Genomic DNA, 16,017 nt, shown 5'->3' with positions numbered 1-16,017 from the left:
AGGAGAAAGCCACTGAAAATATGTTTCGTTAAATCTCAAGACTTAAGACACTCGTAAATAACACAGAACCATAAAGAAGGAATTTACATCAAACCGCGGGTGAAACCCTGGACTTGCTGAAGTATACAGAGATGCCAAGAGCTTACTTTGATAAATACTGTTTGGTTGAGTGTGTGAGTATGTACTATGATACAGACTCCAAGTTTTATCATTATTGTTTTCTTCACCATTTTCCTTCCTGACTGAATGCATGAGATGGATAACTGGAATTTGTGCCTTTTGAGTATTTCATTTTACAACATTGAGAATGTTTCAGTGTATGGTGTGGATATATGTGTGCCTAGGTTTTTAGAATTCAATCACAGGAACATTTTGACACCTACAGTGTGCAACAGGGGCTGTACATATTTGATGTATCACAGCTATTTAACTGGAGAAACAGCTGTAAAAGGTGGTTCTAAGCACACAGATTCCACAAATCCAAGTCTTAAAGCTGGTTCTTATCCAACCATCAGTGTATATAAAAAGATGCTACAAGTCTTTTATTTTGTAAAAAGAATATATTTAAAGTCAGGCAGAAAAAAATCACTGCATGGTTAAGTATTTTGGTAAAATAAAAATTGACTGCAAATGTATGGATCACTTCAGAAAGAGAGACCTCTGAACATCACACCTGGTAATAAATGACATAAACCAAATGGCTCTCCTCAGTATTTTCTCATACCAGTTCTCTGCTTTTTATATCTCCACCAAAAATGTATTGTTACAATTCTGCATCAACATCTGAGGTTATGATAAACATAGCCTGAGTGTCCTGATGTCCTCACAAGCAAGATCCCCTGAAGTTGAGGGTTATTAAGCAATGAATAACAAGGAGGTCTAGCATAACCATACACAGTGCTAATTCCATTCAGAAAGGAAGGATTCGTCTGGCTGCCTCTGCATTCTTTTTTTATTCTCTCTCCTTCAAAAGTCAGTCTCATGATACTCCATTGTCCTACTGAAAAAGGCTTGGATAAATTTACCTTTAAATTTAGTATTGACTGAGCTAAGGTATCCACAGCCTTTGTTTTCCCTAAAATAAGCTATATAAAACACATTTGCTCTAATTAATTATGAGAAAAGGAATTAGTTGTGTAGCTGTTAAACTCTTTGATCGTTTGAAGGGTTTTTTTTTCCAAGTATCTATTGCATCGCATTCAAATTTTCCTGTAGATCTAAATCATCTCAATATGATCTGAATGAATAGGAGGAAACAAAAAAGGAACGATGTTGAAGAGATCTGTTTTGAAAATTGCTAGGAAAAAATTACTGTTGTCTTTTCAATATGATTTTAATAACCCATACCAGTTACCAAAACCAAAAAGGCATTCTTATAGTCAGGGAGACAAAGGATTCATACTTACAGTTTTTAATCTTAGGCTTACAACCTGAAAAGATAAATCCAAACTGAAGTGCAATACTCCTTGTCTCTCTTGTTTTTACTGCCTTGTTATATTTTATTTTCCATGCATGTTGCAATGTTTCTCAGATACTGTAACACTGACCAAAGATTTGCTCAAACTGTAGCACTATTCTTGTATCTTTTGCATGTACTAAAAGTCAGCCTTGATCTCATCCTCATTTCTGATAACTGGAAACTATGGATAAGGACTTAACCACAAGAAGATTTAGCACCTTCACATCTATCTTATTTTTTTTCCCTAGGACCTTTCAATCCCATTTTAGCTATTGCTGCAGGGCTTTAAAACCCCACATCTTGGGTTTGAAGTCTGATACAGAGATTTTTATCTTCCTACTGTCTAGAACTCTGGAAGTTGTGGAAGATGTTCTAAAGCAAATTCAAAATGGATCACAAAACAAGGAGGAAGAGACTGATGGTTTCTTAGCAGATATGTGCTGTCCTAAGGGCAAAGTGGGCAAAATGGAGGTTTTTAAAAAATTCATCACCCAAAGCTAAACCTGGCCAGTAAATTTGCAGCAGGCCAGCCTGGAGATGAAGAAAGCATGGGTCCTTATGGTCATGTTTTCATCTAAAAGGACAAAAAGTAATTTCCTACGTAAGGAAAAAGGGAATAAATTTAATTAAGCTCTATTTGAACTGGAGACCTATGCACAATCTTTATAACTGGAAGCAAAGTGCTTGCAATTCATTTCCACTTTCCTTTTCAGTGTAGGCACTGTAACAATGCTGTGCAAATCTGTCTTATCAACAGGAAGGAGGAAACCAATGCACACATTAAGTATTAAAGGATGGTTTACAGCATGTGCATTTTGCACATTTCCATGTCCCCTGTGGTACTGAAACCCGAACACATCACCAAAGGAACAGAAAATCATAAGCATTTTAGGTGGAAAATTTCTACATATTATTAAAGATTTGCTTGGGATTGTAATGCGAAGGCCTGGGTATGTACTTTTATAAACAGCTAGAGGACCAAGAGTCAGTCAAGCTAAATCTTCTCTAAACATCAACCAGTTCAATTTGAGAGAGATATTAGTTATGCTTGATTCAAACAGATGCATGTTGGATAATCCAGAGGCTTGGAGACACATGCAGAGAAGCCTGATGTGCACATGCACAGCAAGATGGCATCCTTCCATTAAAAATTATGGAGCTTTACTTGCATGGCAAGACATAAAAATGTGTAATTAAGGAAAACTGCTGCAAAAGCATGGTGGAAAGATGTTATTCTGTAATTACAAAACATTGAGGATATGAATGTTATCAGCAATAATTAAAGAGTAACTGCACTGTTCACCAAATAAAATTAGAGCTAGTGCCTTATTTAAACCACTTTTCATTTATTCTTAACTACAAAACTTTACAGAGATCTGAACTGAGACACCATGTAAAAAAACTCACTGCAAATGATTTATTTTTTCAGAGCCAAGAGAAATACATGCCTATCCCTGGACTACGAATAGCTCAAGCTTTCTGGAACTGAAACCTCAGGTATGTATTTTTTCTCCTGTTACTGTCAGAAACAATAAGTTAGCAAGGAAAAAGAAAAATTAAAACCAGTATGGATCTGAAAGTGCAGGTTGTTATTGCAAATAAAAGACCCAGAATATTTACAAAAATATTTCTACTTGCATCCTATTTTGCTGAGTAAAACACAGATTACCTTTTATCCTTGGTTGCTTTCTTTATAATACACAACAGATAAGCCTTTTGAATACCACAAATATTTTTCATTGCTATCATTCTGAATTCAGACTGTGGAATGGGTCAGGGAACATAAATCCAGCAAATGTACTGGCAAAACCCACAACTGAGGTAAGTCACTTCAGTCCCCATTTCTTGTCAGAATGGTGGTTGTGGGTTGACAAGATACAAGTCAAACTGGCAACAGCTGTAATCACAGTTTACAAGAGTTAATTAATGAAAGCCACTTTGTGTATTAGCTGCAGTTATCCTGCCTTTGAAAGCCCTAAGTACATCTTTCATATCAGAAAGGTGCCTAAATTGAGTATTTTGCTAAAGTAGGAAAATTAGGCTGAACTACAGAACAAACAGCCCAATATGCTGAAATAGACATAACAAGAAAACTTGATCAATTTTGGACTTTGTGTGAAAATTGTTAAAAAAACTCCACAAAGTGAGTGACAAATAGGATTGATCCGTGTGAGTGCTGACAAGGAGGCTGTCAACATTAAGGAAGGAAATCACTCATTCTCTTTGTGTATAGGAAAGGCTGAGTACTACAATGTTGCCTGGTGCACCTTTATGCCCATTTTGGATCAGTCCAGTGAAACACCCTGGTTTACTTATGTCCCCCTCACCACAAGGTGGCACATATGTATTCCCTGGGATTTTTAACTGCCTCTACAGTTTACTTAATTTTTAATAAGTACCTGTTATCCCATAAGAGAGGGAGGAAAGGAGTGGGGATGGAATAAAGGCATGGAATGATAAACTGCATTGTATTCTCAAGTATAAACAACTAAACATAATTCAACTATTCTTAATAACTGGATTAATTCCAAACTTTCCTTGTTGCTGTACTTACTAAAGGGACTGAGGTGTTCTCACATCAACAGAGTGGCAGTTAAACACGGTAAGTAGCTACTGAAAACTTTGCTTCAGTATGTTTTACAAATACATTCACCAGAAACTCAATAGCTTGTAGGGGTGAAATGGAACATGGACAGGCTGGTGCCAGAGAGGGAAATAGGTACACAAAAGCAGAAAACCAGGTGTATCCACCTATTATTCTGATTCTCTAGATTTTAAGCCCATTGGTTGGTGTGCAATAGGGGTTTTCTAATATTGCTGCCAGTTTTCATTCTCACATTGTGAGTTTCCAGAACTAACTGCATTTGCTAAGGCTGCTCCCTAGTAGCAATTTTTCCTTCATGCTGATAAAGGTTGTGTTTGAATGTCAGACTTTGAATCATCTAAATATACATTCTCATTTTCACCTAGTGGCTGATCAAATAAAATCCCAGTGCAGTGGTCCCTCTTTTCAAATCCAAGATATAAAAATATACTGCATGATCTACAATGGCTACAGCACACACCTCTCCACTGTATGTCACAGACCCACGTTTCATATATCCTTCAGAAAGGCACAAAGCAGACTATGAATCCACCAAACTGCAGAAGAGATTTGAAAGCAAACTAAGATAAGCATGTGAGTACAAAAGAGAGGAAGAGGAATTTTTTTAAGGACAGGAAAAATACTGACCTAAACCAGAGCACAGAAACACTAATGTGTGTGAAAGAATTCTATCAACGCAGTACAAAATATACGTTTTTAGAAAGTAGATTCTTGGAGATTTAAAGCATAAACTATGTACACAGCTCCCTCTGATGACCATTGGACACGATACAATGCAAGTCTCCTTTTACTTTTGTTCGTGCATTCAACTGACAGCTGACTGGTTAAATTCTAATTGCTTCCAAGTGAGGTCAGCAAAGGTATTTATCGAAAAGGACTGAACAACAGGCTCAACACACACATGCACGCGCACGCATAAGCACATACACACCATCTCTCCAGCGTGTTGATTTATGGAAACAATTATAATTCTGGTGGAGTCTTTCTGAGCTGAGAAAGTTTGTAGCTACAGTAGAGTGTCTCATGTTGCAAAAAGGAGACAACAGAAATGGAGTACTTGGCTATCCAGCTCTTATCAACAGGAACAAGTAAGTTATCTGTCCTTTACAAGATTATTCAACAGTTTATAATAGTTAATAACTTATCTTTATTTCTATATGCTAGATATTAAAAAAAGAATTAAGAAAACTATTTCTACTGATAATCTGAGAAGTGTAGGAATAAAAATACTGGGCTAAAGCCATGAGATCTGTTTTGAAACTTGAACTAGAGAAAAATTATATGATAGATTGTGCTAATAGTAAATATATAGATTTGAAGTAATCAGGAGAATTTTATAATGCATGAGAAAGCAGTAGAAATTAATCAATAGGAGATTTTTGGGAGGACTTAAAACTGAAAACAGAACTGTGTTTACAATCAGTGTAAATGTCTGTTTACGTAAAAAGTTGTATGAGAGATATCTATTGTATATTCATTTGCATATTTTAAAAAATGAGCTCAGCATGTCATATATTTAAGTGTGGTATTTTTCAGTAGCATAATGTACCCTCGCACGTTTGTAACAATTGAGCATAAAGACTTACACATGCACCTTTTCTCACAGATCTTTTACTTTCAGTGCAAGCAGCAAATTCAAGTAGTAAAGAAGGTCACGACAACAAGGTTTTTTATAACTTGTGTCTTTAAAGGATATTCTGACTGAAGAGATATTTAAGAAGCTCTTCTATTTCGCCATTAACTATTAAGGAATAACGATCAGAATTCTAGAAGAGGGAGCAATCTCATTTAAATGAATCTGTAACTCGTAAAGACAGAAGGCAGGTCGGTGACCTAAGAGCAACAGTCTACTTGAGATTTAATTTTCATTATGTTGTTCATGAACACCCAGAACACTGCACTATAATGCACAAATGGATACTGACATGGATCCTGCCAATTTTGCTCTACAGATCATACTTTTACATTATCTTTCTAATGGGCACTATATCTTTAGCTTGCAATGACATGACTCCAGAGCAAATGGCTACAAATGTGAACTGTTCCAGCCCTGAGCGACATACCAGAAGCTATGATTATATGGAAGGGGGGGATGTAAGAGTGAGAAGACTTTTCTGTCGAACTCAGTGGTATATGAGGATTGATAAGCGAGGCAAAGTGAAAGGGACAAGAGAAGCAAATAACAACTACAGTAAGTAATATCTTTGTTTTTCCTATTTCTAAGTTTTTAGAAATTTACACATTGTTTCCTAATCCTTGATTTATCATAATTTCAAAAGAGTTCTGTATCATGTACTGACCATTGTGTAAAACAAGTTTTCCAATTAATCATACAGCAGGACATTTGCTATTGATTTTGAAATGCGTCATTTTAAATACATGGTAGATCTGCTAATGTATTAGTTACAGCTGGGAACTATTAGCAAACAGAGAGCCTATTTTAACAAGTGAACTAAGGTTGTAAGTACGAAAATGTATAACCACCAACTCTGTTCATAAAATACTCCTGAAACACTAAACCACATTTATATAGTGCACAAATGACTTAAAATTTTGGTATGTTTGAGTTAACAATTAAAACATATGCAATACTAGAAAGTATAATGGAAAGAATTATGTAAACTCTCTTGCAAAATCTTTTAGATAGTTTGCCAAGCCAGGAACAAAATCTATTATAGTTTCTGCAGTTCATTATTACGATGATTATGATGCTGAAAAAATATTCTCCCCCCTTTCTTCCAAAACCATGACTCATCCAGAGAGAATGGACATATAATATTTTATAAATCTGTGCCAAATATAAATTCTGAGCTGGAAAAAGAATTGTTGTGCTAATATGCATTTTCCACACAATACCTATATAATCTTTGATTTACACTTGAAGGCATCAATTTTCACAGTCACTATTTTTGCCACTTTGTCTTTTGTGTTGTTACAAATCTATTGCTTATTTAGAGAAACGTGACATCTGCTTGAAAAACATTGCTTTATTAAGATGCAATAGGAAAATACATAGGATTATATTGCATATTCAAAACAAAATTATAACGAAAAGGGGCCAGGGACATGCTGGTCTAGTGTTTAGAGACAAAAAAAGGGACAAATATATTTCCATGAATGCTGTTAAAAACAGTTTTAATTTGTTGTATATAATAACGTGCTTTTTATAACAGCAGCAGCAAAAGAAATCAATAAATCAAACTTCAAGAAGTGTTAGTGTGTTTCAACTTTCAGCTGAAGCTGAGTGCTTGTTTTCTATCAGAACAGCACTTTCGAGTGCTATGCGCCTGGCTAGTGGGCTTCGTAATTTATTTCTTTACTTCATGACTACATTAAGTGCTTGGCAACTTGTGTGGCTAAAACTGCATTGACTAATGTTACTGTTTCTTTTAAAATTTGTTTCCATATGTCTCCTTTCTTCCTACACTATTACATAGTGAATAACCATATTCCTCTGAAAGACAACACATGGCCAGCAGCCAACTAAATTATTTGGTCCATATTCAAGAAGACTCCCTTTGAGTTTCGGGAGGGCACTGCTACAATAGAGATCCACAGGGGTAGTTTTTGAAGGGAAATGTTGTTCCCATAAAAATCACTGGAAAAAAATGTTACTGACTGTTGAAACTGATTCTTCCAAATTAATGCAGATAAGTGAATATTCACAGTACCTTTTTTTTTCCTGTTATTATTTACAAACACATTATGACAGCATCTAGAGCCGAGTAATTATACACAGTTGCTTTTTTAGTTCTATGATGCTTAAGTAAAAACTTTGTAAACAATTCAGCATTATTTCAAATTCAAGCAGAGGTTCTCAGTTCTCTGAAGGATCCCATGCAGCTTAAGCACATTAATGAGACCTTTAAACATTCTGTAGTGAGCCCATTAGAGAACACTAGATCCTCTTGCGCCACTGATGCCTCTTGCAGTTTTCTGAACAGTTTATGATAATTTAGTGATGGTAACTAACTATTACAAATTACAGAAAGGCAAACTTGAGTCACTAAGCCCTTACACTTCTATTGCAGTGGAAAAAGAATGGAATCCTTTTTCTGGTAAATACAATGAGTATCAGGAGAAAAACCAAATGAAATTGTAATGGTTATCTGGTTACTGATGTGCACTGTGATGAACTGTCTTTAAATTTGGCTCAAGTATGTAGGAAATTCCCACCATCTGAAGTCTAATACTCTAATTTATCTATTGTATCTTAGGGAATAGCATCCAAATGCTTTTGTTGGACAAGTAGAATAGGTAATTATAGGCAAAGAGGACTAGGAAAATGTGAACACTGATAAGCTGCATTTTCTGAGAAACTAAAAAAATTGGTATTGTAGTATTACTATAGAAACATTTTTTGTCGTACCCGTTGTTCAACAAAAGATGTAAACAGCCTTTCTGAAGATGTGCTTATGGCTCTCTACTGAAATCCATAATCATAAATAATATTATATGAGGGGGCAAAAACCAAACCAACCAAACAAAAAACAAACAGGAAAAATAAAATCCCCATGTGGACTAGTATACCTTCACTAAGTTAAAATTTTAATATTAGAAGACTAAACAGGCTATTTTTACCCAGGGTCTCTGAAAAGCATAATTTTAAAACCATACCCATGAAAAGGATGTATTTTTGTGTGTGTTCAAACGTACTTGTTCCATGACTTCCAGTTCTGAAAGTTAGTAAAAGGTAAATCAAACCTGTTTCTGAGGATGGAATGCCAGAACTGCTGCAGGCAAACTAATCAATGGACATGAAAAGTGTCCAAGACGTTTCTTCTCATTTTATCCTAATTTTCCACTTACATAACATATAAAAGGTATTCTTTTCCTTTTTGAATTCACTAACTCGTGCTACTAAAATAAAATAAGAAAAAACATATTTTTATCTATCATAACTTTGCTTCATAAAGGAAGCTGCCTGGACAGTTTTGTAGATCAAATGAACTACCTCTTTTCAGCCCATGAGGTGTGAAGCACTAATATTGTGAAGAACAATCTTCACATGGAGAAATGTCTGCAGAAGGATAACTTCATCACAACTTTGGCCAAATTTCACAGAGCTTCTCTTATCAGTTGGGACCATAAATATAAGAATGCCAAGATGGTGAAGAATTAGGGTCTTTGTATTTCAAATTTCTCTAGTTACAGAATAAAAATGTATATACACACACATACTATGAAAGTAACAGCACAAATAGTGAAAGTGTTAAAATTTCAAAGGTTTTAAGTTAACAGCCACTGTATTAAATGTGTGTGGATTCAAATTTCGTGACATAACTAAATACTGAACCAAATCATCACTCAGCAATTGTAAATAACCTGTATTTTGTATTCAGTTGCTTCAAAACACATTAGAATTTAACTGCTTCGTTCAAGAAATATAGGTGCTGTCTCAGTGCAAGTGAATTGCCAAATCCTGTTTACAACAGATGACCTTGTTAGCTACCCAAAGAATATGGTTCTGTGCACATTTCAGAAAGCAGTAGAGCCTTCTGGTGGACATAAAGGTGATAACTCAAGAGTGAACTAATCAAATCAGAGGACAGTGATCTCCACTAAGCAGGGGAAATCACTTTGCACCTGACAGATTTGCTTTCAATCTGAAAACTAAATGGCGGAGTGAGAACTGAGAGTCACCCACTGAAAACTAAAGCAAGAATTAGGCAGCAGCCAAGAGGTTAGGTCACCCAGAAAAATCTGTCATTAGTCATAAAAAAATTTCTCTTTGACAAAAACTTACTATAACTTGCCAAAGCCTAAACCTTTTTAACAAAAACTAAATTTTGTATCTTGTTTATGGAAAAGAATCTAAGTGGGCACACAGAACACACTTCTTGAATTCATTATTGTAAAATGTGAGATTGACTGAACAAATCTTGGAGATAACAAGGCAGTTTGCTAACTCTTAATCTTTGATAGAAAACTAAATCTCTCCTTACCACTGTTTACTCTTTCTTTCATTTCATTTTGTGTTTCAGAATGTTACCAGATTCCACTTAATTTTGTTTTTTAAAAAAAAAAAAAGGCAGCAAAAATCAGTTTGTTTTGACCCTATACAGGAGGATTTATAACTATGACTGGATGATGCTTTAGGACTTTCCATGCTCTGTTGCCTTTGGAATCTCATTTTAAAGACTTCAAAGGGTCTCCTAGTTACTAGGAAAGCCTTCCCGGAACCTGAATCCTAAGATGTCTGATCCGATCATATTGCATGTGTGCTCTAAACCCAGAAAGTGCCTATTTCCTCTTCTTTTCAGTGGGTAAAGCCAACCAAAAAAGACCCTAGAAAAAGTAGTCTAGTGAGATCTTGACATAAAATGGCTGAAATCTTGATTAGAACTTTATCTTGGAAAACTACTTCTATTTTGACCAAAATCTAACAAGTCATAGTTTTCAGCAATAAGAAATTAACTCTGACTCAGTTTTGCTCAAATGTAAACCCTAAGTGATGATAAAATATACTTTATGCACATCTTAGTAGCTAAATACTCCAACTTGCTTAGAAATCAGAATTACCTCCACTAGCATTTTATATATTCTTCTTAGCATAAAACAAATGTATGTATGCTATACTACTGTATAAATATAATTTCTGTTGCTTAAATACATATTACCGAGAGAACCAAGAAGATTCAGCTTCTTAAAATCAGGTATTTCAAGGCAGGTATTGATGGACTAGTTTCAGTTAAGGGTTATGTGTGTTCCAAACAAACAGAAAGTCTGTCTCTGCCACTGCATTCTTGATTTTTCAAGAGGTTGTTGGTTCACCAACACTTAGATGTCAGGAGAAGACAAACCTTCACTAGCATGAAAGTACTTTGTTTCACATTACTACACTGCTATTCTTTTCAATTATAACAGAAAGAGATTTAATTCAAATAGAAATACATGCATATTCTCTCAAAACCTAGCCCACAGCACCAAGGATAACTTTCCCTCAGTGATTCATCAGACCTAAATACACCAGATTTCCCTGCTGCCTCTCCAGTTCTCTGCCTGGCACTGGGGGAACATCCCAGCCCTCAAGTTTCGGCCAGCACAGAGATCTATGCCTATCCCTCAGCCTATACCTCATCACAAACCCCAGGTTTTCACCCTCAGCTGCTGATGAAATGGGTTTTAGCAAAGATGTGGATAACAGAAGCAGCTGAGTTATACCTGTCTTACAGCTTCTACTGACTTTCTTGGTAAGTGTAGCCTTTGGGGAAGTGAGAAAAAGAAAGCAGGGCATGAAGCCTTGAACCATTGCAGCAAGATTTGTCAGGTCTCACATATCAACATCCAGATCAGTGCTCAACTGGCAGAGTATGCAGGGGTGCCACAAAACACAATTAAATCTGTTTGTCACTACTGAATTTACCTCCCGAATCTTCATCACCTTGTCTATTCTTAGGCATTTACCAGCTGAAAACTATGCATAAAGCCAGATGGTAGCAGTTTATACTCACTTTCTTCTCACTCTCATGAACAAAAACGATTGCATAAGCTCTGTGCAAACTGGGAAAACTCAAACCTCTGGGCTCAGGCCCAGGCAGCAGCTCCACAAGTTAATATACACCAACAGGGCTATGCTTGCCTGGGGGAGCTTCAAAACAGAGCTAACATCAGTCTGAGCAGTGAAAAACATCTGAATCTATACACATTGTTCTTACTGATTCCTTCAACCTTGATACACCCTCATAGTTCAGCTGTGACTTGGCAATTTTTTCTGAATCTCTAAATATTGAGATTTATCAGAAATGAGAAATAGTGCATTTTATGGAATGATCAATCAAACTGAGCAGGCAACTGCAGAAGCAGTTACAGGATACATTTAAAAAGATAAATTGCAGCCCCTTCTCTCCCACAGCTTTCTCCCCCACATCGTTTACGATTTCAGAATCTTCAAAAAATTGAGTGTTGTATCATTAAGTATGTTATTGCCCCATCCTGAAGAAAATGTGCTGAAGTGGCCCTGACCTGAGACTCAAGAGACTTGAGGCTAATCCAAACTTCTAAGCAATTTGCTTACAGACTTTGGGAAAATTCTTCAAACTCTCTGTGCCTCTATGAAAAAGAATTATTCACCTCTCTGTAAAGAGCTTTAAAAAGTGCTAGTGAAAATACTTCCAAACCACAAAAGAATTGTGTGTTAATATTATAAATAATAAATAATTTGATAATGGAACATTGATTGACTAATAGAAAATTAACTAGAATACTTGAAGTCAGTAGCTAGACAGAAGAACACAGAGCTCAGATGAATCTTAAATAAGCCATTTCCATACAGGCTAATAGAATTTAGCAGGAAATTTAATTCCTTATAGTCAGCCTTGCAAAACAAGACCTAAGTCCAGATATCCCCTTCGCAGTTTCCAACCTCCTGTGTTGTTTGAGTATCTGAAAGTGAATGTTTCAGATTTCTAGGATCCTGGAATACAGAACACAGTTGGCTTTCCTCTCCATCTTCCTTAAAGCTTAGGAAGACCAAGACATCCTAAGCCATATAATTATACTGTTCCACACTACAAGACCTATCAACTAGTGGCCTATTTTGGAACACTTTTCTCATCAAAACAGAGTAAGTTTAGGCAAATGTAGACTATTACTCTTCGTGGGTGGCACACTGCTTTCGTTGCATAATTGGCTATCTATGACTATATTTGGCAACTGAATTTCAATTGTCTTGTTTGACCTTTGACATTATTTTTAATTCTGGATATGAAAGAAAGATCAAGTAAGCCTTCTGGTGTATGCAATTTAGAAATATTATTAATAAAATGTTAATAGTGAAAATTTTTATGGCAGTAACATAATAGAGGTTAACAATCATAGCACTGAATTGTCACTCTTGAAAACTTTCGTAACACATGACATCATTTATACAAATGGAAAAAATTCTTTGTAACAATTGGTGTTGAAAAGTTAGAAGGGGATATTCAAGATGTGGCCCACAACTTCATGAAAACACACCAAAAAAAGCAATAAAAATATCAATGCAATCAATAGGCACTTTTGACTATTCTTTAGCTTTTAAAACAAAGAACAAAACCAGGATGAAGTTATTAAAAGTTCTAGATACTCTGTTCAAAACACTGAAATCTTCCTTCTGTATCCAGTCTTTCAAAATTAAGCTCAGTCAGAATACTGACAGATCAACTCAAAACGATAAATGAAAAGAGCAAACATGAACATTCCATGGCATTTATATGCACAACAACTTCAACAGGGATCAACAAACACCACTCATCTCCATCTCTTTAAAGATAACACTTTTTGAATACCCTCATAACCTGTGGATTTTTTTGGAAGGAATTTCCTAGCATTAGTACTTCCATTTTTGGTAAGCTTGCTTGCTTCCTTTTAAACGTGTCAACAGACACTGGGAGGTGCTATAGACTATAAAAAGAAGGTGATCAGACTTGTCCTTGGCCATTTTGACACCTTGGAATTTTAATATCTGTCTAACTAGAATGTATTTCAAAGCAGAAAAAATAGCCCCACCTGTTAAAAAGAAGCACATTTTCCTTAATTACCTGTGCTAATTTTATATGTTTTATTATGACCTTCAAAATATCAAACCCCATGTGACATTTAACCAAAAGTAAATGTTTAACACATTAAAAAATAGAAGTTTATGACTGTTAAACACATAAATTACTTTAGATAAACATACCTCTTATCTAGAGGGGAAAATGTTTAAAATATTAGAGGGGAAAAATAACCACAGTCAACATCAAATTTGGAAAAGGTTGTATGTGAATCTGTGCTGCACTCCCTGAGCTGCTCAGGTGAACTGGTACTGTTGTTCAGTGGCTGTTTGTGTGCACAGCTGGAATGCAGTAGCAAAAGTGGAGTTTTACATGTCAGGTGTGTGGAAATGCTCACTTCAAGAGTTTTCTGGCTTCTTGTATAACACATACACAACATTACATGGTGATGATAGATTTGCCCTTTGAGTGGTCTGCATGAACTCTAAGGGTGCCAATGTTCAGGCTCTCTAGCTAGCCACTAAGCAGATGGATTTGGGAGAAAATGCAGATCTAGTCAAGGGAAGAAGGCAGCAAACAGTGGAGTGATTCCATGCAGTGTTTGTGTAGCTGTTGGGAAAATAAGAGTTGTACTCTCTGACAGAAACTCTGAAGTAAAACAGAAAGGATAACTGAATCCTGGAGAGTGCAGTCAGTACTAACACAATGGGAAACTGCAACTTTCACCAGCTTTCAAAACCAACTTTAACTCTACCATGCTAATTTATTTCCTTTGGAATAGCCCTGGCAGCTTGGGGACTGCACACAATGTGCAAGATGATACACAGAAATCCAAGCAGTTTTTGAGTACTTATTGGTGAAATTTTACAAGGATTTAGGGAACTAGCTATATAAATCCAGCACATAGTGATCAAATAATGAGACTTGCTTGATAGAACTGCCTTACAACAAGAGACAGACTTATGCTGTGGGAAAGGCCAGCACAGCAGCTCACTCAGCAGCAGCCCTGTATGTTTGCTTGTGTGGGGAAACTGCACCTGAGAAGTGCTGAAGTCATCACAGACATGTCATTTCCCAATGCCACAGCAAAAAATTGGAATACTACTTCTACATAAGGACAGGGACAAATACCTGTGCTCAAACTGAGATTCATCCCAATTGAATTCCACACCCAGCACTAGTGCCTGCATTAGTTCAGCACCATCTTAGAAATACCATGTTAGAACATAGCACAGAAAGAAATCTCTGCCATGTACTCAGCACATCTCCAACCACATCTGAACGGCAAATGTGACAGAACTCACACAGCACTCTGCCTACAAACATTGCTACTAATAAAAAGCTAAATTGTACACAACTACAATTACTTTCAAAGTAACTGGTGACAAAAAGCCATTCTTCCAATTTAAGTAAGCTCCATTCTTCTAGCCAAACTTTTAACATTTTTTACCGAGCATGGAGATTCTGCTTCGTATTTCCAACAAAACAAAACAAACACCAAAACCGAACAAAAAGGTACATAATTTCCAGGGCAAGCAAGTTCTTTAGAGCACTCTAAAACACTGCATACCAGTTAAAAGAAAAAGAACAAAATTTCTTTATGCTCAAATTCTGATCCCAAAAAGACCATTCATCCACTCAGGAAACATAACACCACCTACCACACCAGGTAAGGGGCCACATAAGAACTGTGGAGAAAACCCCAGTGGGAAACACATGGAGAGCCTCTTCCCTGCAAGGCATCCTCTCTGACCACTGGCCAGCTACAAGGGCCTGGCCCTGCCCTCCTTCCTCATTAGTGTGCAATCAAGCCTCATTAGTGTGCTTTGAGCCTCTTGCTCTGTTTTGCATCCTGCCACCCCATCAGGGCTGGCACTGTGTTTCACAGAGCTAAGCATTCTATCTGAGCACCTGCTTCAGCAGCCAGGAAAGACGTTTTCTTACTGAGGCTGTAAAAGACAAACAGTCTGGCAAGTTTTCCTACCTTAGTAACAGTGTAACAGCCACATATTTTGGTGAATTTGTATTGGACTATGTAGCTGATATTTTTATTAGCTTAAAGGAAATCAAATGCTACATCAATTTTGACAATAGCCTTAGGAGAGTTTGCTCAAATTATAAAGCGAATGGCAAGAGTCCTAGGCCACTTATACTTGTCCCTTTAAATGTCTTTTAAATTGAGCAATGAAAATAATACAGCTATTAATAAAACCAAGCTTTGAGATTATTATACACCAATTTCAATCAGAATGTTTGTATTAGCAAACTGGGACTCAGCCTCTTTGACCAAATATGAAACTAAAATTACTTAATGTGCCTTCCTTTCTGATTGCACCCTTATGTGATGGGAAATTTAGTCTATATTACTGAAGAGAACTGTCATGCAACTAAATTAAAGAAAAAGAAAATTACCACATCTTTCTAGGAAAGTATTACCACATATTTCGCAGAAATCATGCTCTGTTGTTTTTTTAGCT

General features: G+C 36.2%; 1 protein-coding gene across 4 annotated transcripts in view; it reads left to right on the top strand.

Annotated features, from left to right (window-relative positions):
- Positions 1–4,919: 4,919 nt before the first annotated feature.
- Positions 4,920–16,017, top strand: part of FGF7 (fibroblast growth factor 7) — a 29,334-nt gene continuing 18,236 nt past the window's right edge. The window contains exons 1-2 of one of the 4 annotated variants that reach the window (XM_085070572.1): positions 4,920–5,152; positions 5,756–6,255. In XM_085070572.1, coding sequence (XP_084926698.1) covers positions 5,970–6,255 — 286 coding nt within the window. In that variant the 5' untranslated portion in view covers positions 4,920–5,152; positions 5,756–5,969. Of the gene's footprint in view, positions 5,153–5,670; positions 6,256–16,017 lie in introns of all 4 variants that reach the window. The other 3 variants (XM_085070570.1, XM_085070569.1, XM_085070573.1) reach the window with 3 other exon arrangements.

This window comes from Lichenostomus cassidix, chromosome 10 (assembly GCF_008360975.1).
Source record: "Lichenostomus cassidix isolate B80296 chromosome 10, HeHo_3.0, whole genome shotgun sequence".
Taxonomy (NCBI): domain Eukaryota; kingdom Metazoa; phylum Chordata; class Aves; order Passeriformes; family Meliphagidae; genus Lichenostomus; species Lichenostomus cassidix.
The sequence above is the reverse complement of the archived record's forward strand: the minus strand, read 5'-3'. Positions and strand labels throughout refer to the sequence as shown.